Here is a 22,697-nt window from a genome sequence, read left to right as displayed (position 1 = left end):
CTGGTGCTATTACTCATATGTTTCAAATTTGTGCTCATTTAACCCCATTATGCGTAGGTTTATTAGAATGCACTTGAATGTGACATTCTGGGAGCCATTGCTAAAGTGAATTTCTGAATACCAAAGGTTGCACACCACAGGCATAAGGTAGACTGTTCTAGCAGCACTCAGAGTTGTTTATAGGTTGCTTAGAAAATTAACTATTTCTGTCAGTCAATCAGCACTGAGGTCGAAAGGGCATTATATAAAACAGTAGAAGTTTTTTCATTCTCATAATTAATTCAGCAGCTTCAAATACATTTTACTATTAAAAAATTAATTTATAAGATTAGATTCTAAAATTCAGGTTTTGTCACTAAGATAACTGCCCTTGCCCTTCATAAAATTCTCTCACTATCTACTTAGGATATCTAACTTCCAGCATGAGTTTATTAGCTGGCAGTAGAGCTTGATGTGGGAGATAAAATTCTTAGCTATCCATGTGGATTGTGCTAGAGGAGATCTTTCAACCAGAAAGAAATAAAACTAAAAAGGTCTTTTTCCAAGCCTTAGAATAGCTTATGTTCTCTTCTGGAATTAATTAAAAAACAGAATGGCAAACCTCGCACACAGTATGGTAGTTTTGCCAATATATTATTTGCATACGTGTATGACTGCTGTTTGGAAGAGGCCTCAATGAGCTGGCATGTCTACCATTGGTAAGCTGTTATTGATAGTTCTCTCCCGTTGAGGCTGGCACCATACCATTGCAAGGATTGCCTTACGAAATCTAGGATTTGGAGAAAAGATATTGTTAATTAGTTATATTGATGGTAATAAAATAACAGATTCCACTCTTGAAGAAATACAGTAATTACCTGCATCTTGGACTACACACGCCAAGCTGAAGACAAGAAAACTGAATCAGAGTACTTATCTGCTCGGCAAGTTCCCAGATTCAAAGCAGTTACTGCTATTAAATTTTGACACTTTGGAAACTAGTTTTACTGCTTTGTTTCTGCAATGTGTGCTGTTCGCACAATGGGATGACATAAACAAAATGGCGCATTACCATGAAAGTGACTGATGATTTGATGGATGCTGATGTTTGCAATAAGACTGATAGCAGTTATTTACTTTGCAATGCGTATAAACTGAACTGAGACTATGAGGCATGAAATGCTATGAAAATACAAATTTATGGTAGTGACATGGGTTAGTTGCACATGTATTTGAATGTTTCATAACAAAGTTACTGTATATATAAATTGTTTTGCTTCTATATTATAATTCTTTTATTTTAGTGCTGTAAAACTCCCATTAAAATGGGGGTATTCAGTAGGCCGACACCCATACCTTAATGGCAGCTTCAGCTTTGTTGAACACACGAAACTACTTTTTCTTCATTTCTAACTGAGTTATCATCATGGTTAAGAAGAAAAGCAAGACTAGGACTTACCCCTCCGAATCTGAATTTTGGGGACTATGGATTACTTTGTCACCTGACTGGCAAATAGCAAAGAGCCCAAGCTCTTATGCTGGCATCCTCGGCAGAACCAGGACCTCAAAACAACATTGAGCCTATGTACTCTCAACAACCCCCTCCCATCCTACAGTGAATGCTGCTGGTGTTTTGCAGGACATTTCTGTGATGCCACTGAGTATTCCAATGGAGGTCTTGCTATGCTATCCTTCTTCTGTGGATAAATAGAGGATTTTATAGTGCTATCAACCTGGCACCTTTTATGGGAACCAAAATTCACTCACATTATTTTGCTCAGGACTAAGGAGGCAAGACAACTTATCGCACTTTACTCACCTCACAGTCCTCACACTTGTATATAACAACCCTTAGGGGTAAATTTTCAAAACATTATGCTCATAAAAATGAGCAAATATGTGCATAAGTAGCCTCTACTTGTGTAATTGTTTTTTTTTATAAAAGTTGAAATACACGTGTATTTTCACATTCATGCGCATGTGCACGTGCATTCACATACATGTGTTAAAAAAAGGGGCAATCTAGTGTGTTCTGAGATGGGACCAAGACTTACGTGCGTTAGTTGCTATTTTAAAAGACATTAATGTTGTACATTAACCCATTTACTTGCGTATTTTCACACTTGCTATTTATTTATTTGTTTGCTTGTTTGCTTATTTATTTATTTGCGGTAAGTTCTAACCTGCCCAATTACCGGATATCTGATCTGGGCGGCTTAAAATTTACATACACATTAAAAAGCCAAAACCAAACATGAAATAACAACTACAACAATTCATCTGAAAAGCTTCACAGACTAGGTGAGGCTTCACTTGCTTTCGAATAACCTTATAGTCCTGTAAATGTCGAACCTCTACGGGGAGACTGATCCATAAAGACGACGCTATACAAGAGAAGGCCCTGTTCCTAGTTTCCTGTAATCTGATTTTAGTAACGCCAGGAGAAGATAGCAGCCAAGCTCCCTCAGAATGCAATAACTGGGAAGGAAGGTAGCAGGATACCTGTATCTTCAAATACTCTTGCCCTTCCCCATGGATTGCATGGTGAGCCAGAGCTAATATTTTAAATTTGATTCTTTGGCTAACTGGAAGCTAATGCAAGGACTTCAATACTGGGATAATATGATCCCTCAGCAGGGTTCCCGTAAGCAAATGGGTGGCCGCATTCAGGCCTAATTGCAAAGCCCTCAGGTGGCATTTAGGCAAGCCAACATAAAGGGCATTGCAATAATCCAGAGTAGAAAAGACAAACACCTGAATCACAAGCCTAAAATCACCCCATCTAGAATATGCTTCAAGCATCGCAATTTGTGAAGCTTGAAGAAACAAGCCCGAACTGCTGCTCGCTGCTCAAGCCGTTCTTCGGTGCGTACCAGGAGTTACATATGTGGCTACAGGCTTTTGAAAAGGCCTGCGCTGCGCACATAGCCCGGCCAGGCACGTATCTCCTGGTATATGTGCATGTAGACCTTTTAAAATTGGTTTGTTAAGTTTTAAGTACATAGAGACATTATAGATAATACATTGCATGAATTCACATGTAAGCCTACATTCGTACGTATGTTGAGGGGTAAACATACACATATTTTATAAAGTGTGCCTGTATCATATGTGTGGATTATAAAATACTTGGACAGATCTGCTTGCAGTCATATATTGGAAAGTTAGTAATGTATGTGAATTGTTGTAAACTGCTTTTATTGTATGAACAGGTTATACGGTACATAAGTTTTAATATAAAATAAAAAATCCTCCCCGACTGTAACATATACATCATAAATAGGAACCTTTGTTTTAAGTTTTTATTTTTTCCTGGGAATTTCAATTTTATAACAAAAGAAAATCAGTGTAAAAATTACTTTTTCACTGATTTTTCTCCTTTATGATATAACAAAGTCATTGTCCATGGATTATTTTTGTTATAACATTTAAATTCCCCAAAAATAAAATAAAAACTGAAAATGAAAGTTCCCAATCATAAAGGACATATTATTAGCTTCAAGTATATTTTCAAACAAGCTTTCAAAACAATAACATACATATTGATCTGATGTTGATAGATTTTTCCAGTAAAAATGTATTTTATTTATTTTAGATATTTTGTATTCCACCCTTCAGCCATTTCAAAGCAGATTACATTCAGGTACAGTTGGTAGATAAGTATATACTTACTTTTTATTGGCAATGACATAAATACAGGGATTATAGAAGGTAGAAGATTTTGCAAAAAGTGGTGCTATGAGGGCCATAGTAGGTGAGATCTGCTTTGGGTCTCCAAAACATGACCACAAGCATACAATGGCATATGGGGACCAGGCTACCAAGAACATAAAAATCATTACCACGGACATCTGAAACACAAAGGAAAATACCAGAATTAGCAAGATTCAGTAGCATGCATATACCAAAATATCTTTGTTACAGCTAAAACAATGTTTTGGTAATTGTTGCATGAATTTTGTTTTGTTTTGGAATTTGATATATTGAATTTTCAAAAACATAATCCATTCTCTTAAACCATGCAAAATGTAAGAATTTGTTTTTATTTTATACTTGTATATCCTTTTTTCTTCAAAGAATTTCCTTAACCAAAAGCCACTTACAAATTAAACCTCTCTAAAATATAAATCCAACCCCATCCTCCACTCTCACTAGGGAAAAAGGCTGAACTGTCTCATAATTATTCTCCCTTCCAAAACAAAAGCTATCATTCAATTTAAGCAATAAAATATAATCTATGCTTGCAGAGGTCAATATTCAAAGGCATTTAAATAGATATGATGGGACTTTTCGCGTGCGATAGCTAGATCGGGACGGAGTCAGCACCAGAAGGGGAGGAGTTGGAGCGGCACCGGGGCGGACGCGGCGAAGACATCGCTGACGGTGAAAAGGTAAGGCCCCTTATCGTCGCCAGTAACACGCCCAATAGCACCACCTTACACGGTGGTGTTATTGGTTTGCGAAAGCCAGCAGCGATAGCACCGTGGTGGTACGATCGCTGCCGCTTTCGCAGGCCCGCCCCCCCGCTTCGCCCCCCCACCCCCTGGTACCGCGTGATTCACTAAGGTCTGCGATTTTAGAAAATCCAGGCCTAAATGCTGAAGGGTAGATTTTTAAAAAAATACGCACATGCCTCCATGTGTGCGCACATGGATGCACAATTTTATAACATGCGCGCGTGATAAAATACAGGCCGGCAGGCGCAGGGAGAAGAGATTTGCCCTGTTTACGCAGGGCAATGAGATCGGGCCTCCCCCAGTTCCCTCCCAGTCCACTCCAATTAAAGAGCAGACTGGGAGGGAACTTTTCTACCCTCCTACCTACCCTCCCTCCCTCTTCCTCTCTCTTCCCTGACCCCTTTGAAGTCCCTACCTTTTGTTATTTTCTTTATTTTGGAACTTACACGTGCCAGCAGGCTGCTGACACGTGATCCTCTGGCACAGTGGCAAATGACTGCTGTACCAACGGCCTCCAGCTCCGCCCCGCCCCCTACACCACCCCTCCCCACCTCCGGGACTGCCCCTTCCCGCTCCCAGGATCACCCCTTGATAGAGGCTTAGCTCTTGTGCGTGTAATGGGGTGTGCATTTGTTCCCTACGAATTGGGAATCTGCAACATATAGGGCCCTATTTGTTGTATTCATGGGGAAGCGAAACGTATCACGATTCCCCACGAATACAACGAATCTTCGCCGAATTATTCAGCCACCTAAAGGAGCCAATGTAAACAAACCCCCCCACCCTCCTGACCCCCCCAAGACTTACTAAAACTCCCTGATGGTCCAGCGGGGGGTCTGGGAGCCATCCCCTGCACTCACACCGTCGGCTGCCGGTTTCAAAATGGCGCCGATAGCCTTTGACCTACTATGTCACAGAGGCTACCGGTGCCATTGGTCAGCCCCTGTCACATGGCCATCGGTGCCATCTTGTGCTCCTACCATGTGACAGGGGCTGACCAATGGCACCGGTAGCCCCTGTGACATAGTAAGGGTGAAGGCTATCGGTGCCATTTTGATTATTGGCAGCTGATGGCCCGAGTGCAGGAGATCGCTCCCGGAACCCCGCTGGACCACCAGGGACTATTGGAAAGTCTTGGGGGACCCTCCTGATCCCCACAAGACTTGCTAAAAGTCCAGCAGGGGTCCGGGTGTGACCTCCTGCACTCCAGCCGTTGGCTGCCAGTATTCAAAATGGCACCGATAGCCTTTGCCCTCACTATGTCACAGGGGCTGACCGTTGGCCCCTTTGACATAGTGAGGGCAAAGGCTATCGGCGCCATTTTGAATACTGGCACCGATAGCCTTGCCAGTATTCAAAATGGCACTGATAGCCTTTGCCCAACCGTCAGCCCCTGTGACATAGTGAGGGCAAAGGCTATCGGCGCCATTTTGAATACTGGCAGTCAACGGCCGGAAAGCAGGAGGTCGCTCCTGGACCCCCGCTGGACTTTTGGCAAGTCTTGTGGGGGTCAGGGGGGTCCCCCAAGACTTGCCAAAAGTTCCTGGTGGTCCAGCGGGGGTCCAGGAGCGATCTCCTGCACTCGGGACGTCAGCTGCCAGTAATCAAAATGGCGCCGACAGCCTTTGCCCTTACTATGTCACAGGGGCTACCAGTGCCATTGGTCACCCCTGTCACATGGTAGGAGCACAAGATGGCTCCGATGGCCATGTGACAGGGGCTGACCAATGGCACCGGTAGCCCCTGTGACATTTTAGGTCAAAGGCTATCGGCGCCATTTTGAAACCGGCAGCCGAGGGTGTGAGTGCAGGGGATAGCTCCTGGACCCCCCGCTGGACCACCAGGGAGTTTTGGTAAGTCTCGGGGGTGTCAAGAGGGTGGGGGGTTGTATTTAATTTAATTTTAGCGGGGAAACGATAGGAATTAACATATAAATGTATCGGGGGGCCCCCTTGTCGAATGCAACGTATCTGCCCCCCGACGAATACGAATCCCAAATGCAAAGTATGGCGTCCCTCTGCACATCCCTAGCATGTAACAGGGGTTATGCGTGTGGCTGGACTTTTTCTAAAATGTGTGCAGCACGCACCCAAGGCCCGGCCACATGCGTAACCCCGTTTTCCCCATGCGCAGGAGATTTAAAATTTAGCTGTGAGTTATCAATATCACAAAAATCACAATTTCACTTCAAAAATACAGATGTGTGAAAAATATCTCATACATCTAAATATGTGTCAATGACCATCATATAGCACAGGTATAAGCGCATAAAGTAATGCTTTATAACCCCATCTTAGTGTTGAGAGTTTTAATCATCAGTCATTCATAATTAGGCATGTATATGTTCATATTGTCTCCCTATTTTTTAAGATTTTTTTGTATTGCATGAAAAATGTCAGTGGAAAGTTGAAACACAATGAAATGTTTCCGGTATTTGTTGTGGAGAAACCACTGAAATTCAAAAGGGCAGCAATATCGCTTTCGAGAAGGCACTGCAAATGTGCACATCGTAGTCTTTAAATTTCAAAGAGACTGAAAAGCCGTTGAAGAAGGAAGGAATACCCCTTCCGAAATGAATGTGTTATTCTGTGATGCACAATAGTTTAATTTGAAACACATTAAAAATAACAGACGTGTTTTGTCTGATCACTCATGTTTTCTTAAATTGCTATACATCGTACAAATTCTGCCAGGGTTATGTAAAGTTATGATCACAACTGTATAAATAAGATAATAGCATTAATGTTCCTTTACCATCATCATCTATTCAATATGCATTTGTTAAAAAAAATGTAGTCATAATTTGTAAACCCATAAAAGCATAAAAAGAAAACTACTAAGTAAAAGCAGAAACACTCAATAGAAGAAAACTCAGAGGAGAATGTCCTATCCGATACCTCATCAATTATATCAATATCGTCGGACAACACTGAATCCTCTGACAACCCACTTTAATATCATCCAAGACATGAACTACCAGATCTACCTTCCAATCTGTCACCAGAATGACCGAGGATCATCTCCCCACCTGATGATAACACTTCTCCAAATTTCATAAAAAGAATGGCCAAGTCCAACTCTTTTTCATTGGAGGAAAAAGAAAACACTACAGATTAACAGTGAGTATTGCATTTTTCCAACCACAAAAACAAAATAAAGCAATACCAATGTTGGATACATTTATACAACTACAGGACAGTTGATGGGTGACACTGCACTCGATAATATCAGTTCTGAAGAATCTAGGAGCCAAATACATCAAAAACCAGTGTAGAGGTCACAACAAGATTCAGCTTCTGCATGATTCGCTAATCATCAAATCGGTTATGAAATAAGCAAATAAAACAAAGATATATTCTAGTAGTCATCCAGGTAAAGATGCAAAAAATTTATATGTGATGGGCACAAATATTTTCCAAGCAGCTACACTCTAAAGCCCGGATTTTCAACTGCCTGTGCGTGTAAAATCCGGCCTTTACGCCCGTGGCTGGGCCTTGCACGCACCGGGCGAATTTTCTAAGAGGACAGCCACGAGCGTAAAGGCCGGTACACTCTCAAGTGCCAGGCTTCCTGGAAGGGGTGAGCCAAGGGCAATGTTCTGGGTGGGGCGGGACAGAGGCCGGGACAGCCACTGTCCCGGGGAAGTGCACATTGGCAGCTGGCCGGCGCGCGTAAATTACTTCTGCTCCTATGAAGCAGCAAGTAATAAAATAAAAAAATTCCAGCCAGGTAGGTTAGGTTTAGGGGGTGGGGAGGAGAGGGAAAGGGAAAGGAAGGTTAGGCAAGGGATTGAGAAAGTTCCCTCCCAGTCCGCTCCTTAATTGGAGTGAACTGGGAGGGAACTGGGGAAACCCGGATTGCATCACCGCACAGAGTTTGTAAAAGTCCCCCCCCCCTTGCGTGTGCTATAATGCCAGCGTGCACATGTTATAAAATCAGCACATCCATGTGTGCATGTATTAAAATCTACCCCTAAGTTAGGATAGAGGCACATCAAATTCATATAGTGCGATTCCTATATAACAACATTCAACACATTAAGAAATATAGGGGTAGATTTTATAATTTTGTGTGAGCGCGTACTTTTGTTCGCGCACCAGGCGCGAACAAGAGTACGCGGGATTTCAATAGATACGCGCGTAGCTGTGCGTATCCATTAAAATCCGGGATCGGCGCGCACAAGGCTGCCGATTTTGGGCAGCCTGTGCGCGCTGAGCCGCGCAGCCTGCCTCCGTTCCCTCCGAGGCCGCTCCGAAATTGGAGCGGCCTCGGAGGGAACTTTCTTTCACCCTCCCCTCACCTTCCCCTCCCTTCCCCTCCCTAACCCACCCCCCCGGCCCTATCTAAACCCCCCCTACCTTTATCGCCGGATTTACGCCTGCCGGAGGCAGACGTAAATCTGCGCGCGCCAGCGGGCTGCTGGCGCGCCATCACCCGACCCAGGGGCTGTGCTAGGCCTCTCTGAAGGGGCAGGCTGGGGGAGGGATGGGACGGGCTGGGACAGTGCGTGCCGGCAGCCGGCCGGCGCCCGCAGATTACTTCTGCTCCATAGGAGTAGTAAGTAATAAAACCAAAAAAGAGTAGATAGGAAGGGTTTAGGGGGTGGGGAGGAGAGGAGAAGGGAAGAGGGAGAGGGAGAAGTTTAGGTAGAGGGGTAGGGAAGTTCCTTCCCAGTCCACTCCTTAATTGGAGAGGACTGGGAGGGAACTGGGGGAGGCCCGATTGCGTCGCCGCACGTAATAATCAAAAATTCGTCCCCCCAGCGCATGCCGCCCGCATGCGCGTGCGCAGATATTAAAATCCGGCACGCATGTGCACGCGGCCATAAGATTTTATAACATGTGCATGCCGGCGCGTGCTCCTTTTAAAATCGACCCCTTAGCTTTGACCTGATGGAGGGACTGTAGTTCTCAAAAGCTAGTCAGAAATGTATATGCTCGATCAATAAAAAAGCATCACCTACCACTGGTATTTTGCCCTTTATTTCTATGTGTTCACATGGACAAACATGGTATCCATACTACTTCGTCTTAGTGAAGAATACATGCTTACATCCTAAAGACATACAGAGGACATACAATAGGAAAGCTGCTTTCTCCTGCAGTACTAGAATGTGATAAATTCTTGTTCTGCATGTGATGGAAGAACTGCAGTACTTTACTATACCTAGTCAGAAAGGAGAGAAAATATGTCCTTTGCCTCTTTCGCTGCAAATATTTTCATTACAGCTTTCAATGCAGAGCTGAAATCTGAGCAAAGAATTCTTTAGATTTCAATTCTGCTTCTACCATGTAAGGTCAAAAACTATTGAGGCTTTATTGGATCCTCATTAAGCAAATGTGTTCCCCACAGTGAGGTCATATTGGGATTGGATAGAGCAGGTTAGTGGAATGTACCATGTTGCTAAGTACTCTCCCATGGATAGCACCACAATGGTTCATTCCAAGGTTTTAATATACTGACCCCTGGATTATTCTAGAGAATAGTTTGGGTTGAGTTGGAATTACATTGAATGGAGAAGGCACATAGATAACAAGGAGCTGTTGTGTACAGAGCAATAGGAGATGTGCACAGCCAAAAAATGTGTTTATATTTTTCATTCATCATTATTTTGTATGTTTTATGTTTTCTTAAGTTTTAATTTTTTAATTTTTTGCTTCAATTTGTTTTTCGCAAATAGTACACACAGTTTGAAAACGGTATGCACAATTTGCAAACTGTGTGCACCATTTGCCGAAAATAAATGCGAATGAAAATTTTCAGGTTTTGGGGGACATATTCCTTTTGTTTGATATGAAACAAAAATGGGCTCATTCATCCCATTTTCCATTTTTGTTTCAAACAAATGCCCATCCCTACAAAGCAGTAGCTGCAGACATTAAGAGGAAGGGGTTTGTAGATGTTCTTTCTTTGCATTGGAGAATGAAGGGAAGTGAGTAAGAAGCTTAAATTTCATATTTTCCACTCTACCTGTTGTGTTTTTGGCTGGTGGTGGTTTGACAGTAAGGAGTCTGAAAACCTTATGCTGCCTTTTGTGACTTTTGTCAAGAGAGAAGGAACTTTATACTAACAGTTAGTGTATCTGGTGCCAGACTATTTTAGAGACGGAGGAGAGTGTACTACTGAATGCCAATCCAATATTGCCATAATAGGAAGGAGAGAGTACCCATCCGATGCCTGACCAGAGGCATTTAAAGAATTCAAGGGAAAAAAGAGTGCCAATCAGCAGACCAAGGAGGCAAAGAAAGAAGAGAACCATTTAAAGAACATGGATAGAAGGGATTGCCACAGAAAGTAGGGGACCCTAAAGCTATTCTCTAGGAAAACCATAAGTAATTCCAACTACTGGCGATCCTAGAACTATATGCTTGAGGACTGGCACATTTGTAACTGTTATGGATTAAACTCCTGTGAAATATATCTGCTGTCAGATTATTAAAATAGAAGACGTTGGAATCAATAAATATTGTAGTCGGAACACCACTACCAATGTCCTGTATAGTTTCTGGGAGTTATGCACTTACTAAAAATTCATTGTAAATGATATTGACCAGTAAATAGTTTGCCACACATTATTTCTTTGCTGTAGTTTCTGGTAGTTACATCTAAAGTCCTAAGAGACCTTAAGTTTTGCTTCCCCCTATCGGAAAGAACCCGATGAGCTAAGCAGGTTCCCTAGTGACCCACTCTTCGGTGCAGGGACATGGGAGGGGAGCTACTGCACGATTGTCAATGAGGTAAAGGCCAAGAAAACATCCCAGGTTCTTTGCAGGTGAGCGAAACCTTGACCAGATCTGGATAAATGCTCTTCCAGGCATCCGTGTTATTGGATTGGAATTCATTAACATACAAATCAACAACTGCTTTTAAATAACAGAAAAGACCTACTGGGAAGGCCCCCATTACCTTTGTGACATCAATCTGATCTGACCATTCCAAGTTGATGCTTTCCAGGCTGTTATTACTGGTGTACTGTTTCACTGTTTGAGAAACATTGTAGTAACCATAAAACATGACCATCAGTGGCAGGATAAAGTTAACAGCAACAACACTCATTGTGTAAGAAACGAAGGATCTGCAAATCCAAAAAAAAAAAAGACAATTACAACCATTTAACCTTCCACAGGATACTTATTTTAAAAAGTCTGTGTAACATTCAAATTGCGCCATCCCGTTCTTCTGTCAGAGAAGAACAACATTTTCAAAGTACAGATGGTTCTGAAGATCATGAACCAAAACCCTACATGTAATCCAGGTGTTTTCTTTCAGGCAAAGATGTCTGGATTTTAATTCAAGAACCGCATTAGAGACATGATAAAATCATGTGTTGTCCCCATCCCGGCCAGTTCTTAGGCACAGGGATAGAGGGGGGCTGCCCCATGACCTCCCAGGGTTCCTGCACGGGGGGGGGGAGGTGAAGAAAGCCCTAAGGGCTTTCTTCACTTTCTGGGGCTGTTCTGCATACCAGTTCAGTCACACTAAAGACTGCACTCCTCTCCAACAGCTGTTGTTCAAACTTAAATTTTTACTGCAAACTGGTGGCAGGAAACAAATCCAAAATAAGTACATCAGTGGGTAGTGCACCACAAAACAAAGTTCAGAAGCACTGAACAAAAACTTAGATTGTAAGCCCTCTGGGGATAGGGAAATACCTATAGTACCTGAATGTAAACCGGTGTGATATCTCGATTGAGATCGTATGTCGGTATATTAAAAAAAAAAAAATCTCAATTTCTTTCACCTTTTTTCATTCTCTCACTAACTGGTCAGCTCTTGGAGAAAGGTATCCTTCTTCCCTGGGCTCTCTCATAACCTTCTGGGTGATAGAATCTTATTCTTCACTTCTGTCTCTCTGTTGAGCCTCTAACTGAATGGCTTGATTAGTCTTCAACTCTATGGATTTTCCTGGGCAGGCTTATTTTTTCTCTGAAACCTCCCATGCACTCATCCAGCAGTTTTTGTAGAATCCTTTGCTTTGTAGGACTCCTCAGACTCTGATTTTTCCTCAGGAACTCTTCTTTAAAGTTTCCTCTGGGCTCCCAGAAACCTCCCCTCCTGGCACCCTGAAGTACTATCCTTGTGGAGTGACAGGCCCACCAAGCATCCTCCACAAGGAGAGACACTCACACTCTCAGCCTTGAGCTAAAGCTGACTCTCCTGCATCACATGGGTCTAGAATTTTTATACACTCTTAAAATCACCCCCCCAATAGGGAGTGGTACATCTGACCAATATACCTCACTACACTGACACCACATCCAGGGGCAAGGTGCAGTGAAATCTCTAGGTCACACTGCTGGCAAGCAGGCCAGTTAAGGCTACTGCTGCCATAAAGTTAAAGTGCACCCCTGACAGAAATAATGACAGAAGGCTTAGTTAATTATGCCTTTATTTTACCAGAACATGACCAGGAAAATTCATCCTATGGAAAATATTTGGATATTAACCAGGTTATTGGGTTATAATCCATAATTCATACTATTTGGTATATTTCTATTTCAAAAAGGTTTATATTTTCTTAAATCACACCGAAAACCCTGAGGAACTAGATACCAATTGAAGCCATTCAACTTTTCGAAGTGCTTATGAAAGCAGATGCAATTTTTTTTTTAAACAACTCTTTTAAAAAGTAACCAACCTTTTTAAAATGCCTTCATGTCTTGAAATGTTTTCAAAATGAAAGTTCAGTGAGTGAGCAATGTTGCTATGTTAGTTCAATTGAACTTCCGTAGAAGCATAAACAGAGAAACAGAGAATATGATAGCAGAGTAGAACTCTCAGGTCCTTTCACAATGAACTTGAAATTGGAGGGCTCCCAAGTATCACATTGTAGACAGTTATGTATTTATTTATTTATTTAAATTAATTTATATACCGGAGGTTCCTGTATAATATACATATCACCCCGGTTCACAAAGAACAGTAACTATCGCTACAAATAGCGGTTTACATAGAACAGAATAAAAGAAGTTTTACATTGAACAAAAACAAAGTAATAAGTTTTACATTGAAGTCAGCATGTGTAAATTTCTGATTAACAAAGGAAGAAAAAAATAGATCTGAATAACTCGTTGTGGGCTTGAAAAGACTTTTCTTCGTGTTCTTGGCTCTAGGGGAAAGCTTGTTTGAAAAGCCAAGTCTTAAGTTTCCCTTTAAATGTAGAGTGGCATGGTTCTAAACGAAGGTCTGGAGGGAGCGAGTTCCAAAGTGAAGGGCCTGCTGTGGATAATGCACGTTTCCTCAGAACGGATTTCATAGGTTGTGTGATTAGTCTGTTCTGATAGGCGCTTCTGGTTGGTTTCACAGATGTGTGTAATTGAATTTGGAATGTTAGGTTGAGAGGTGCGATGTTGTGTAAGGCCTTATGTATCATCATTAAAGACTTGAACTGGATCCTGTATTTAATTGGAAGCCAGTGGAGATGGTGGAGAATTGGGGTGATATGATCTCTCTTTTTGGTATTTGATAGAATTCTTGCAGAGGCGTTCAGGACCATCTGAAGTGGTTTGATGGTACATGCTGGAAGGCCTAGGAGGAGAGAGTTACAATAATCCAGCTTTGGGAGTATGATGGCTTGTAAAACCATGCGGAAGTCTCTGTATAGGAGGAGAGGTTTGAGTTTCTTTAATGTTTGAAGTTTAAAGAAACATTCTTTTGTTGTGTTGTTGACGAATTTGTTGAGACTGAGTCTGTTGTCTATGATGACTCCCAGATCTCTAACTTGTTGTGTGGTGGAGAGCCCTGTGGTGACCGGATGTTGATTAGTGTTAGAATGTGAGGAAGGGGTATAGTTTTCCGGAGTTATAATGAGGATTTCAGTTTTGTTTTTATTTAGAACCAAGTTGAGGCTGGTGAGTAGATTGTTGATAGCTGACAGACATTTATTCCAGAATGATATGGCTTTGTATATGGAATCTTCTATAGGGATGAGGATTTGAATATCATCCGCGTATAGGTAATGTCTTAGCTTAAGGTTAGTGAGAAGTTGACAAAGTGGGAGTAGATAAATATTGAAAAGAGTCGGGGAGAGGGATGATCCTTGTGGTACCCCCCTTTTGGATTCGATGGTGTGGGACTCTTTGTTATTTATCTTGACCTTGTATGTTCTGTTCTCCAAAAATGATTTGAACCAGTTAAAAACTACTCCTGTAATGCCAATGTCTATTAGGCGTTGCAGGAGGCATGAGTGGTTAACGGTATCAAACGCTGATGAAAGATCAAGGAGAGCGAGGAGGCAAGGTTGGCCCTTTTCTAGGTTGAAAATGATAGTGTCTGATAATGATGTTAATAATGATTCGGTATTCATAGACTTGCGAAAGCCAAATTGGTTTGAGGTGAGGATGTTGTTTTCGTCAAGATATTCTGTAAGTTGTTTGTTTACAACTTTCTCCATAACTCTGGCAATCAACGGGAGGTTTGCTATGGGTCTAAAGTTTGCTGGGTCTGAGGTGGGTAAGTTAGGTTTTTTGAGGAGCGGCTTGAGCATGGCTAACTTGAGTTGGTTCGGGACATGTCCTTGAGAGAAGGAGCAGTTAATAATGTCTGCTAAAGGTTTGGCTATGGTGTTGGAGATCAGACACAGTTTGTTGTATGGAATGTGGTCTGATGGATGAGAGGATGGTTTTATCTTCTTGAGAATATTCTCTATTTCTAGAGTGGATGTGAGCTCAAAAGTGTTGAGTAGTGTTAGTGAAGTGTTAGTGTTAGGTTGTTTGACATTTGGGTGCGATGGTTGTTGATCTGTTGGGAGTGGTGGTTGAGCGGTTGAATGAGGTGTTTGTTGAGCGGGTGATTGCGAAGATTGGGGGGTGAGGTTGATTACGTGTTTTGGATGTGTAGATGGTCCCTTGAGGGGAGCTAGAAGTGAAGTGATTTTGTTGTCGAAAAAGTCTGCTAGTTCGTTCGCTTTAGTGAGTGCTTGATCATCTGGAATGGTCGGTGCCGGGGGTTTTGTGAGGGTTGATACATAGGAGAAAAGAGCTCTTGAATCAAAGATGAGGTGGTGGATTTTTTTGGAGAAGAATATTTTCTTTGTTGTGTTGATGTTGTTTCTGTATGAGTTAAGGCATGATTTGTAGATGAGGAGGGTGGTTGTAGATGGGTTTTTTCGCCAATTTTGTTCCTTGCATCTCAACTCGTGTTTATGATTTTTTAGCTCTGGTGTGAACCAGGGTCTCCTGTTGTCTTTGTTTGGATTGATAGATTTAGTTGTCATGGGGCAAATTTGATCTGCAACCTTTTTAGTGATGTTGGTCCATGATGAAGTTGCTGAGTTTACGTCGGATAGGTCTAGGTGCTCAAGTTCCTTGGCTAGGTGTTCACCGAGTTGGTCTCCTGAGCATTGTTTCCTAAGCGATATAGTTATAGGTTGTGTGGATTGTGGTGGAAGTTCTTTTATTTTTAAAACCGATGATATAATTCGATGGTCTGACCAAGGTATTGGAGTGCAAGTTGGAGTGGTGTGGGTTGTGATACCTTCATTTATAAAGATAAGGTCCAGCGTATGGCCTGCTTTGTGGGTTGGTTCAGTCACTATTTGTCTGAAACCCATATTGTTGAGAGAGGAGAGAAAAGTTTTACAGTTGGTAGAATGAGGTTGGATATCTACATGTAGATTAAAATCTCCCATGAGGATGGTAGGTTTCGTGGAATTTAGGTGTTTTGCTGTAAGTTCTATGATGGAAGATGGGTCAGCTTCCAGTATTCCGGGGGGAGCATAGATTAGGCCGATAGTCAGATGTTTTGAGTTGAATAGGGCAAATTCAATCTTTGATATGTTATTGGAAGTCTGCAAAGTCAGACCCAGCGTTTTTTTGGCTGCGAGGAGAAGTCCACCTCCTCTTTTTTTAGGTCTGGGAATAGAGAGAACATCATAATCCTGTATGGGTAACTGATTTATTAGTGCTGTGTCGGTGGGTTTTAACCAGGTTTCTGTGATAGCACAGATGTCAGGTTTTGTATCGGATAGGTAGTCGTTGAATATATGACTTTTCTTAGCGATCGATTGCGCATTAATCAATGTGAGTGAGAAGAGAGTTAGTCCAAGGAATTGAGTGAGTGGTGTCAGTAAGATGGGCCTGAGCCTCTGTTGACGATTGTGATGGGGGAGGGAAGGGGGCTTTGGTGTTCTCCATTTGGGATTGTGGATGATGGGAATTGTGAGGGGGTGCATGTTGGGATGTAAGTGGCTGAAGTGGAAGACTGTGGGAATTGTTACGGTTAACAGGAGTGCTAGGCGAATGCTGTCTGAAGAGAGCTGGATGAATGTGGTTTGAAGAGTGCTGGGTGGATAATGTTAGAAGAGTGCTGTATGTATGATGGGGTATGTTGGGTGAGTGCAGTCCGGAGAAAGATGGGTGAATGTTAAGTGGAAGCTTAAGGTTATTTGGGGATAACTGAACCCCTATCCCAGAGAGACTCAACCACACAGTCTGAATAGGAATAAAGGACTCAGAACATATGTCATCAGGCGTTTAAAGGACGGAGGTGGCGGAAGGAAGTCAATAGAAGTGAAATGACATCCCCAATGCATACAAGTACATGAAGTAGTTAGAGAAAAGATCAAAATTAGTCCATGTTTAGGCAAAAGCACAGAAATGCTGCCTGGGAAGAGCATCAAGCTGAGGGAGAAAAGCTGGAAAGCTATGCGCACAAATACTTGCAGTCTGGGCTACAAAATTTCAGATTTGCAGGCCCTAATGGTGGAGGCGGGCTTGGATATTTATGCTATCATGGAGACATGGTTCAGTCAGTCTCGTGAATGGGATACGGCCATCCTGGGGAGGAAAGATAGAAAGGGCAAAAAGGGGGAAGGAGTAGCTCTTTATGTCAAAAACAGTATCCGAGTAACCGAAATGCAGGGGATGTAGGGGAAAGAAGAAGCGATGTTTAAAAAATATGATGACGTTTCCATTCACACTGCTGTGGTCAGGGCTGGCGGGAGGACTAGGCGTACTAGGTGTTCTCCTAGGGCACCGGATGTGGGAGGGGCGTTGGAGCGGTACGAGTAATGGCGTTTTTAAATGTAGTCGAGTGGTTTTGAGAGGCGGCTGCAGAACGGAGGTTTGCAGTTGTCCAAGGTCGCAGTATGTTTGCACAGTCAGTGTTCAGGCCATTGGCGGTAGCGCTGGGCGAGGATAAAGAGAGAGAGAAAACACATGATGCTCTGACATGATTGCCTAGGGTGACAGCAGATCCTAGCACCGGCCCTGGCTATGGTCTACAAGTCTCCAGATCAGACTGAAGAATTGGACAGAAATTTGGCCAAAAACATCCAAAAGGTGAGAAAGAAGGGAGAAGTGTTGCTCATTGGAGATCTCAATCTGCTGGATGTGGATTGGAGTATTCATGTTGCAGAATCTGTAAGGAGTAGGGACATTGTGTGTTGTGGAGGTGGACTCTTGGCCCAAGGTGGTGTTGGCACCACCCGTGGGGGAAATCCCCACAGGTCCCCACCATCAGGAGGCGAGGCCAAATGGGAAGCGGAGGTCGACTGGAGCTTCGCCAATACCAGCCCTCATTCCCCGCAGGTTGAGTCCTTGGGTACCAGGGCCGGCTGGACTTAGGTGGGCCTCTGCGTGATTGATCCTGGAGACAGTGTCCAAAGCAGGGTGCCAGGAAGCAGCGGAGGCGCTGGGTTCCAAAAGGAGACAGGATCCAAAGTCCGGACAGACTGAAGCAGAGGAAATGCGGTTAGAGACAAGGTTAAGTCCGGACTGCAAGTCAGGTGGGTAGCTGAAGACTAGGCCGGAACCCAAAGTCCGGACAGACTGAAGCAGAGGCAATGTGGCTGGGAACGAGGTTAAGTCCGGACTGCAAGTCAGGCAGAGCTGAAGACAAGGCCAGGTCCAAGCAGGGGTCAGGGCAGGCGGCTGGAGACAAGTTCAGGTTCAAGTAGAAGTCAGGGTAGGCGGCTGGAGACAAGATCAGGTTCGAGCAAGGGTCAAAGGCAAGGAGATCCGTCTGAAGGGTAGAAGGAACAGGGAGCTGGAGCAAGTACTGGAACAGGAATAAGAGCTGGAACAGGATCAGGTACTGGTGCAGGAACAGGAACAGGCGCTGGAGCAGGAAGAGGCGCTGGAGCTGGAACAGGTACTGGAACAGGAACTGGAACAAGCAGAAACGAAGCACACGACAGGAAGCGTGGAGAACTGTTGCCAAGGCAAAGTGTAAGCGGCAGGGCCCGCCTTATATACGAAGGCTGGTTGAAGTCATCATTCAGGGCCGCAGAAGGCTTTCCCACTGCGGCCCATTTAAAGCCTGGAAAGGCACATACGTGCGCTCCTAAGGCAGACATGCCAAAGACTAGGAGATGACGGGGTCTTCCCGCAATGCACTTGGGGAGACCTGACCTGGACCGGAGGAGACTACAGCAACGCCAGAGGTGTCTGGGAGCGCGGAGGCGGCTGCCCACCGCTGCCAGAGAGGACGGTCCAGGTCCGGGGCCCCGGTGTCAGGGGTGAGTGAAGCTGGCCGCGGGCCTGCCGCGGCCAGGAAGTGCAACATTGTGGATACCTTTCAAGGGGCTCTGCTCAGACAAATAGTAGTGATGAAACCCATAAGGGGAGAAATGATACTGGACCTGATGCTCACAAATGAAAAAGCATCTCTAATGTCTGGGTAGGTGACTATCTGAGTGCCAGTGATCATCAGATAGCATGGTTTGATATAGCAGATACGACAGAGAGAAGTTACACAAAGGTCAAAGTCATGGATTTCAGAAATACAGACTTTGTTAAAATGGAGAAGTACCTTGAGGGGGAGCTAGATAGCTGGGAGGAGATGGGAGAAGTGGGATAACAATGGGCTGAATGAAAAGAAGCTATAACAAAGGCAACAAATCTTTATGTAATAAAAGTGAATTAAAGTAAGAATAAATCAATATGGTTCTCAATAAAGGCAAAAAGCACTCAAAAAGTACAAAAGAACACAGAAATAGGCACACAGGCAAGAAGATCTGGTGAAGCTAAAAAAGATGAGAAAAAAAATCAGGATGGCAAAAACTTGAATGGATCACCAAAGAAGTAAAGCAAGATGATAAAACATTTTTTAGATATATCAAAGAAAGGGGGAAGGCCAAGGATGGTATTGTAAGATTGAAAGGAGACAAGAATCATGTTGAGAAAAATGAGGAAAAAACAGAAACATTAACAAACACTTAATTTCAATTTTCATTAAAGAAGACCTTGGAGAAGGACCATTACTGGTTGGTAAATACATGGGTGGGAGTGGGTAGATACCACTCCATTTATGTAAGAGAGTGTTTGGGTGGAACTGGAAGTAGACAAGGCCATGGGGCCAAATAAGAATCATCCCATGATACTGCAGGAGCTCAGAGACGTGCTGGCAGGTCTGCTGCTGAAAGACCTGGAAATGGGAGCAATGCCACAAAACTGGAGAAGGGCAGTTGTCGTCCAGCTTCACAAAAATGATAACAGGGAGGAACCTGGAAACTATAGGCCGGCTACACTTATCTCTGTGGTGGGAAAAATAATGGAGATGATTCTGAAGGAAAGGATAGCGAACTATTTGCAATGCAGTGGATTGCATGATCTGAGGCAACATGGTTTTACCAGAGGAAGATCATGCCAAACAATTCTGATTGACTTTTTTGATCGGGGTGACTAGAAAATTAGATCAAGGACAAGCACTTGTTGTGATTTATCTGGATTTCAGCAAAGCTTTTCCTACTGTCCCTCATAGCAGGCTCATGAACAAATTGAACAGCTGGGAATGGGTCTCTAAGTGGTGGAATGGATCAGAAATTGGTTGATTGACAGACAACAGTGAGTAGTCATAAATGGAACCTACTCTCAGGGTTTGGTTGTGGGACCAGTTTTGTTCAATATCTTTGTGAGTGATATCGCGGAAGGGTTAGAAGGAAACGTTTGTCTTTCTGCGGATGGCACTGAGATAAGCAACACAGTGGACACTCTTGAAGGAATAGAGAGAATGAAGAGCAATCTAAGAAAACTTGAAGAGTGGTCAAAGATTTGGCAGTTGGGATTCAATATCAAGAACTGCAGAGTCATGCATTTGAGGTGCAGATATGCAAAGGTGCTGTGTGTTATGGGAGCAAAAGTATGATGTGCTTGGACTGGGAAAGAGATCTCGGGGTAACAGCGTCTGACAATATGAAGGCGGCGAAGCAATGTAACAAAGCGGTGGCTAAGGCCAGAGGAATGATGGGCTGCATACAGAGAGGCATAACCAGCAGGAAAAAGGATGTGAAAATGCCCCATACAGGTCGTTGGTGAGGCCTCAACTGCAGTACTGTATTCAGCTCTGGAGACTATATCTCAAAAAGGATAGAGATGGGATGGAAGCAGTCCAGAGAGAGGCAACCAAATGATGTGTGGTCTGCACCAAAAGAGTTATGAGACAAGATTAAAGGACCTAAATATGATTATACTGGAGGAAAAGAGAGACGAGGTGATACGATACAAAGTTTTAAATACCTGAAAGGTATTAATAATGCACAGGAATCAAACCTTTTCCAATGGAAAGAAAACTGTGGCACAAGGACCATCAGGATGTATTTCTTCACAGAAAGGGTGGTGGATGCAAGGAATGCCCTCCCAGAAGAGATCATGAGGACAAGGACGGCAACAGAATTCAAAAGGGCATGGGATAAACACAAAGGAAAGGATTCCTAGTGGCTAAATGATGGAGATGAAGAAAAGAGTAACTAACCATTGTTGACTGGGGTAACCTGCACAAAGCAACAACTACCCTAAGAATACAATTTTGAAAAAAGAAAAAAACACCCCAAAAGATTGCTGGGCAGTCTGGATGCACCACTTGGTCTTTTTCTGCTGACATTTACTATTTTACTATATAACTTGTTTATTATTTCCCAGTGCACCCTCTGTCTCTGGTGCCTCATGACCTTTGCTAACAACTTTATGAACACAGAGGTCAATATTCAGAGCATTTTGCTAGATAACTCAGAAGTTATCCTGCTATATGCTGACATTTAAATATTTTGGGCACTTATTTGACTAAATTATAGACAAAACTCATTATCTGTCTAAAATTTAGCTGGATAGTGTAGGGGCATTCCAGGATGGATAACTTATCCAGCTAACTCTGGTCATTCTGAATATCTCTTCCAAGTTAACTGGATACATTTATCCAACTAATTTTATGTGATTCCTGTCTGGGGGGGGAGAGAGACTCTTTATAAGGCTCTCATATTAGTCAACTAGTTATACCACTGTAGGAGGGTTAACTAGTAACTCGAGATGAGGTTGTAGTGCTGGTCTAGGGTTTGGGGGCAGTTTTACATGCACAGTCAGAGGTACAAACAGCACAGTACACATCAGTGAAGATTTGATGTGATTTGGAGTAAAGAAAGGTACACAAAGATGAGATTTGTACAATGTACTCTCGCCCTCACTCTAGCTCCTCCTTCCCCTTTGACTAAATTTTTAAAGAATTTGCATATGCATCTCGTAATGCGTTATTTATCACATGTGTTTAAGACCCTAATGCAATTTGATAAATGACCCTGTTTATTGGACGCATATCCTTCCAGTGTATCTCTTCTGTGGAGATATGCTGGAAGCCTATGCGTTTAGTGTGGCTTTTTAGTGACGGCAGAAGCACTGGTTCCGGGTCATGGTAGGCTGCTACCACAATCTAGGCTGAAGAACTTACAGATTGAAGGAACTGAGCAATGAGAGGGCTAGGATTGGAGTTAGGGGGGGGGGGTAGAAGTGGGTAGGAGGGATGCCTTAGGAGGGTATTTAATCATTACAAATGTGGAACAGGGAATGCATATCATGGGGAGTGGAATACTTGGTCCAGTAGGGTCACTTTCCATAGCTTGAGAGGGTATCATTTGGAGTGCTAGGTCCACAATCTTCTTTTTTTTTTTTTTTTTTTAAATACTACAGCACCACTTAACCACTGTATTCTTTGGAATATAGCTTAAGGCTAAAGTTATCCGGTCACATGAGGCTGGATAACTTTAGACCTGCTAGTAAGCATGGCTTGAGTTAGCTGAATTACTTATTTAGCTACCTCCAAATATCAGAGTTAGCTGAATAAGTTAGTCGGCTAACTCAACCCTACTCTGGAATGTCCCCAACATGTCTTTAATTCAGCTATATCTTAGCTGGATAATGATTTATTTAGCTAACTTTTAGCCAAAAAAGAAAAGTGAATATTCAAAATTTACTGTTTAGATGGATAATTGCAGAGTTATCCGTCTAAATAGTTTTGAATTTTCACCTCCCCTAATATCATTCCAGATTCCCT

At 43.0% G+C, this 22,697-nt stretch overlaps 1 protein-coding gene across 1 annotated transcript in view; it reads right to left on the bottom strand.

Moving 5' to 3' along the window:
* Window positions 1-672: 672 nt before the first annotated feature.
* The window catches only part of RRH (retinal pigment epithelium-derived rhodopsin homolog), a 52,285-nt gene continuing 30,260 nt past the window's right edge, over window positions 673-22,697 (bottom strand). Inside the window, exons 6-8 of the mRNA XM_029608186.1 lie at window positions 11,343-11,511; window positions 3,652-3,830; window positions 673-769 (exon numbers count right to left, since the gene is read on the bottom strand). Of these exons, the coding sequence (XP_029464046.1) occupies window positions 673-769; window positions 3,652-3,830; window positions 11,343-11,511 (445 nt within the window). The remainder of the gene's footprint in view (window positions 770-3,651; window positions 3,831-11,342; window positions 11,512-22,697) is intronic.

This window comes from Rhinatrema bivittatum, chromosome 1, assembly GCF_901001135.1.
Source record: "Rhinatrema bivittatum chromosome 1, aRhiBiv1.1, whole genome shotgun sequence".
In the NCBI taxonomy this organism is placed as follows: Eukaryota; Metazoa; Chordata; class Amphibia; order Gymnophiona; family Rhinatrematidae; genus Rhinatrema; species Rhinatrema bivittatum.
The sequence above is the reverse complement of the archived record's forward strand: the minus strand, read 5'-3'. Positions and strand labels throughout refer to the sequence as shown.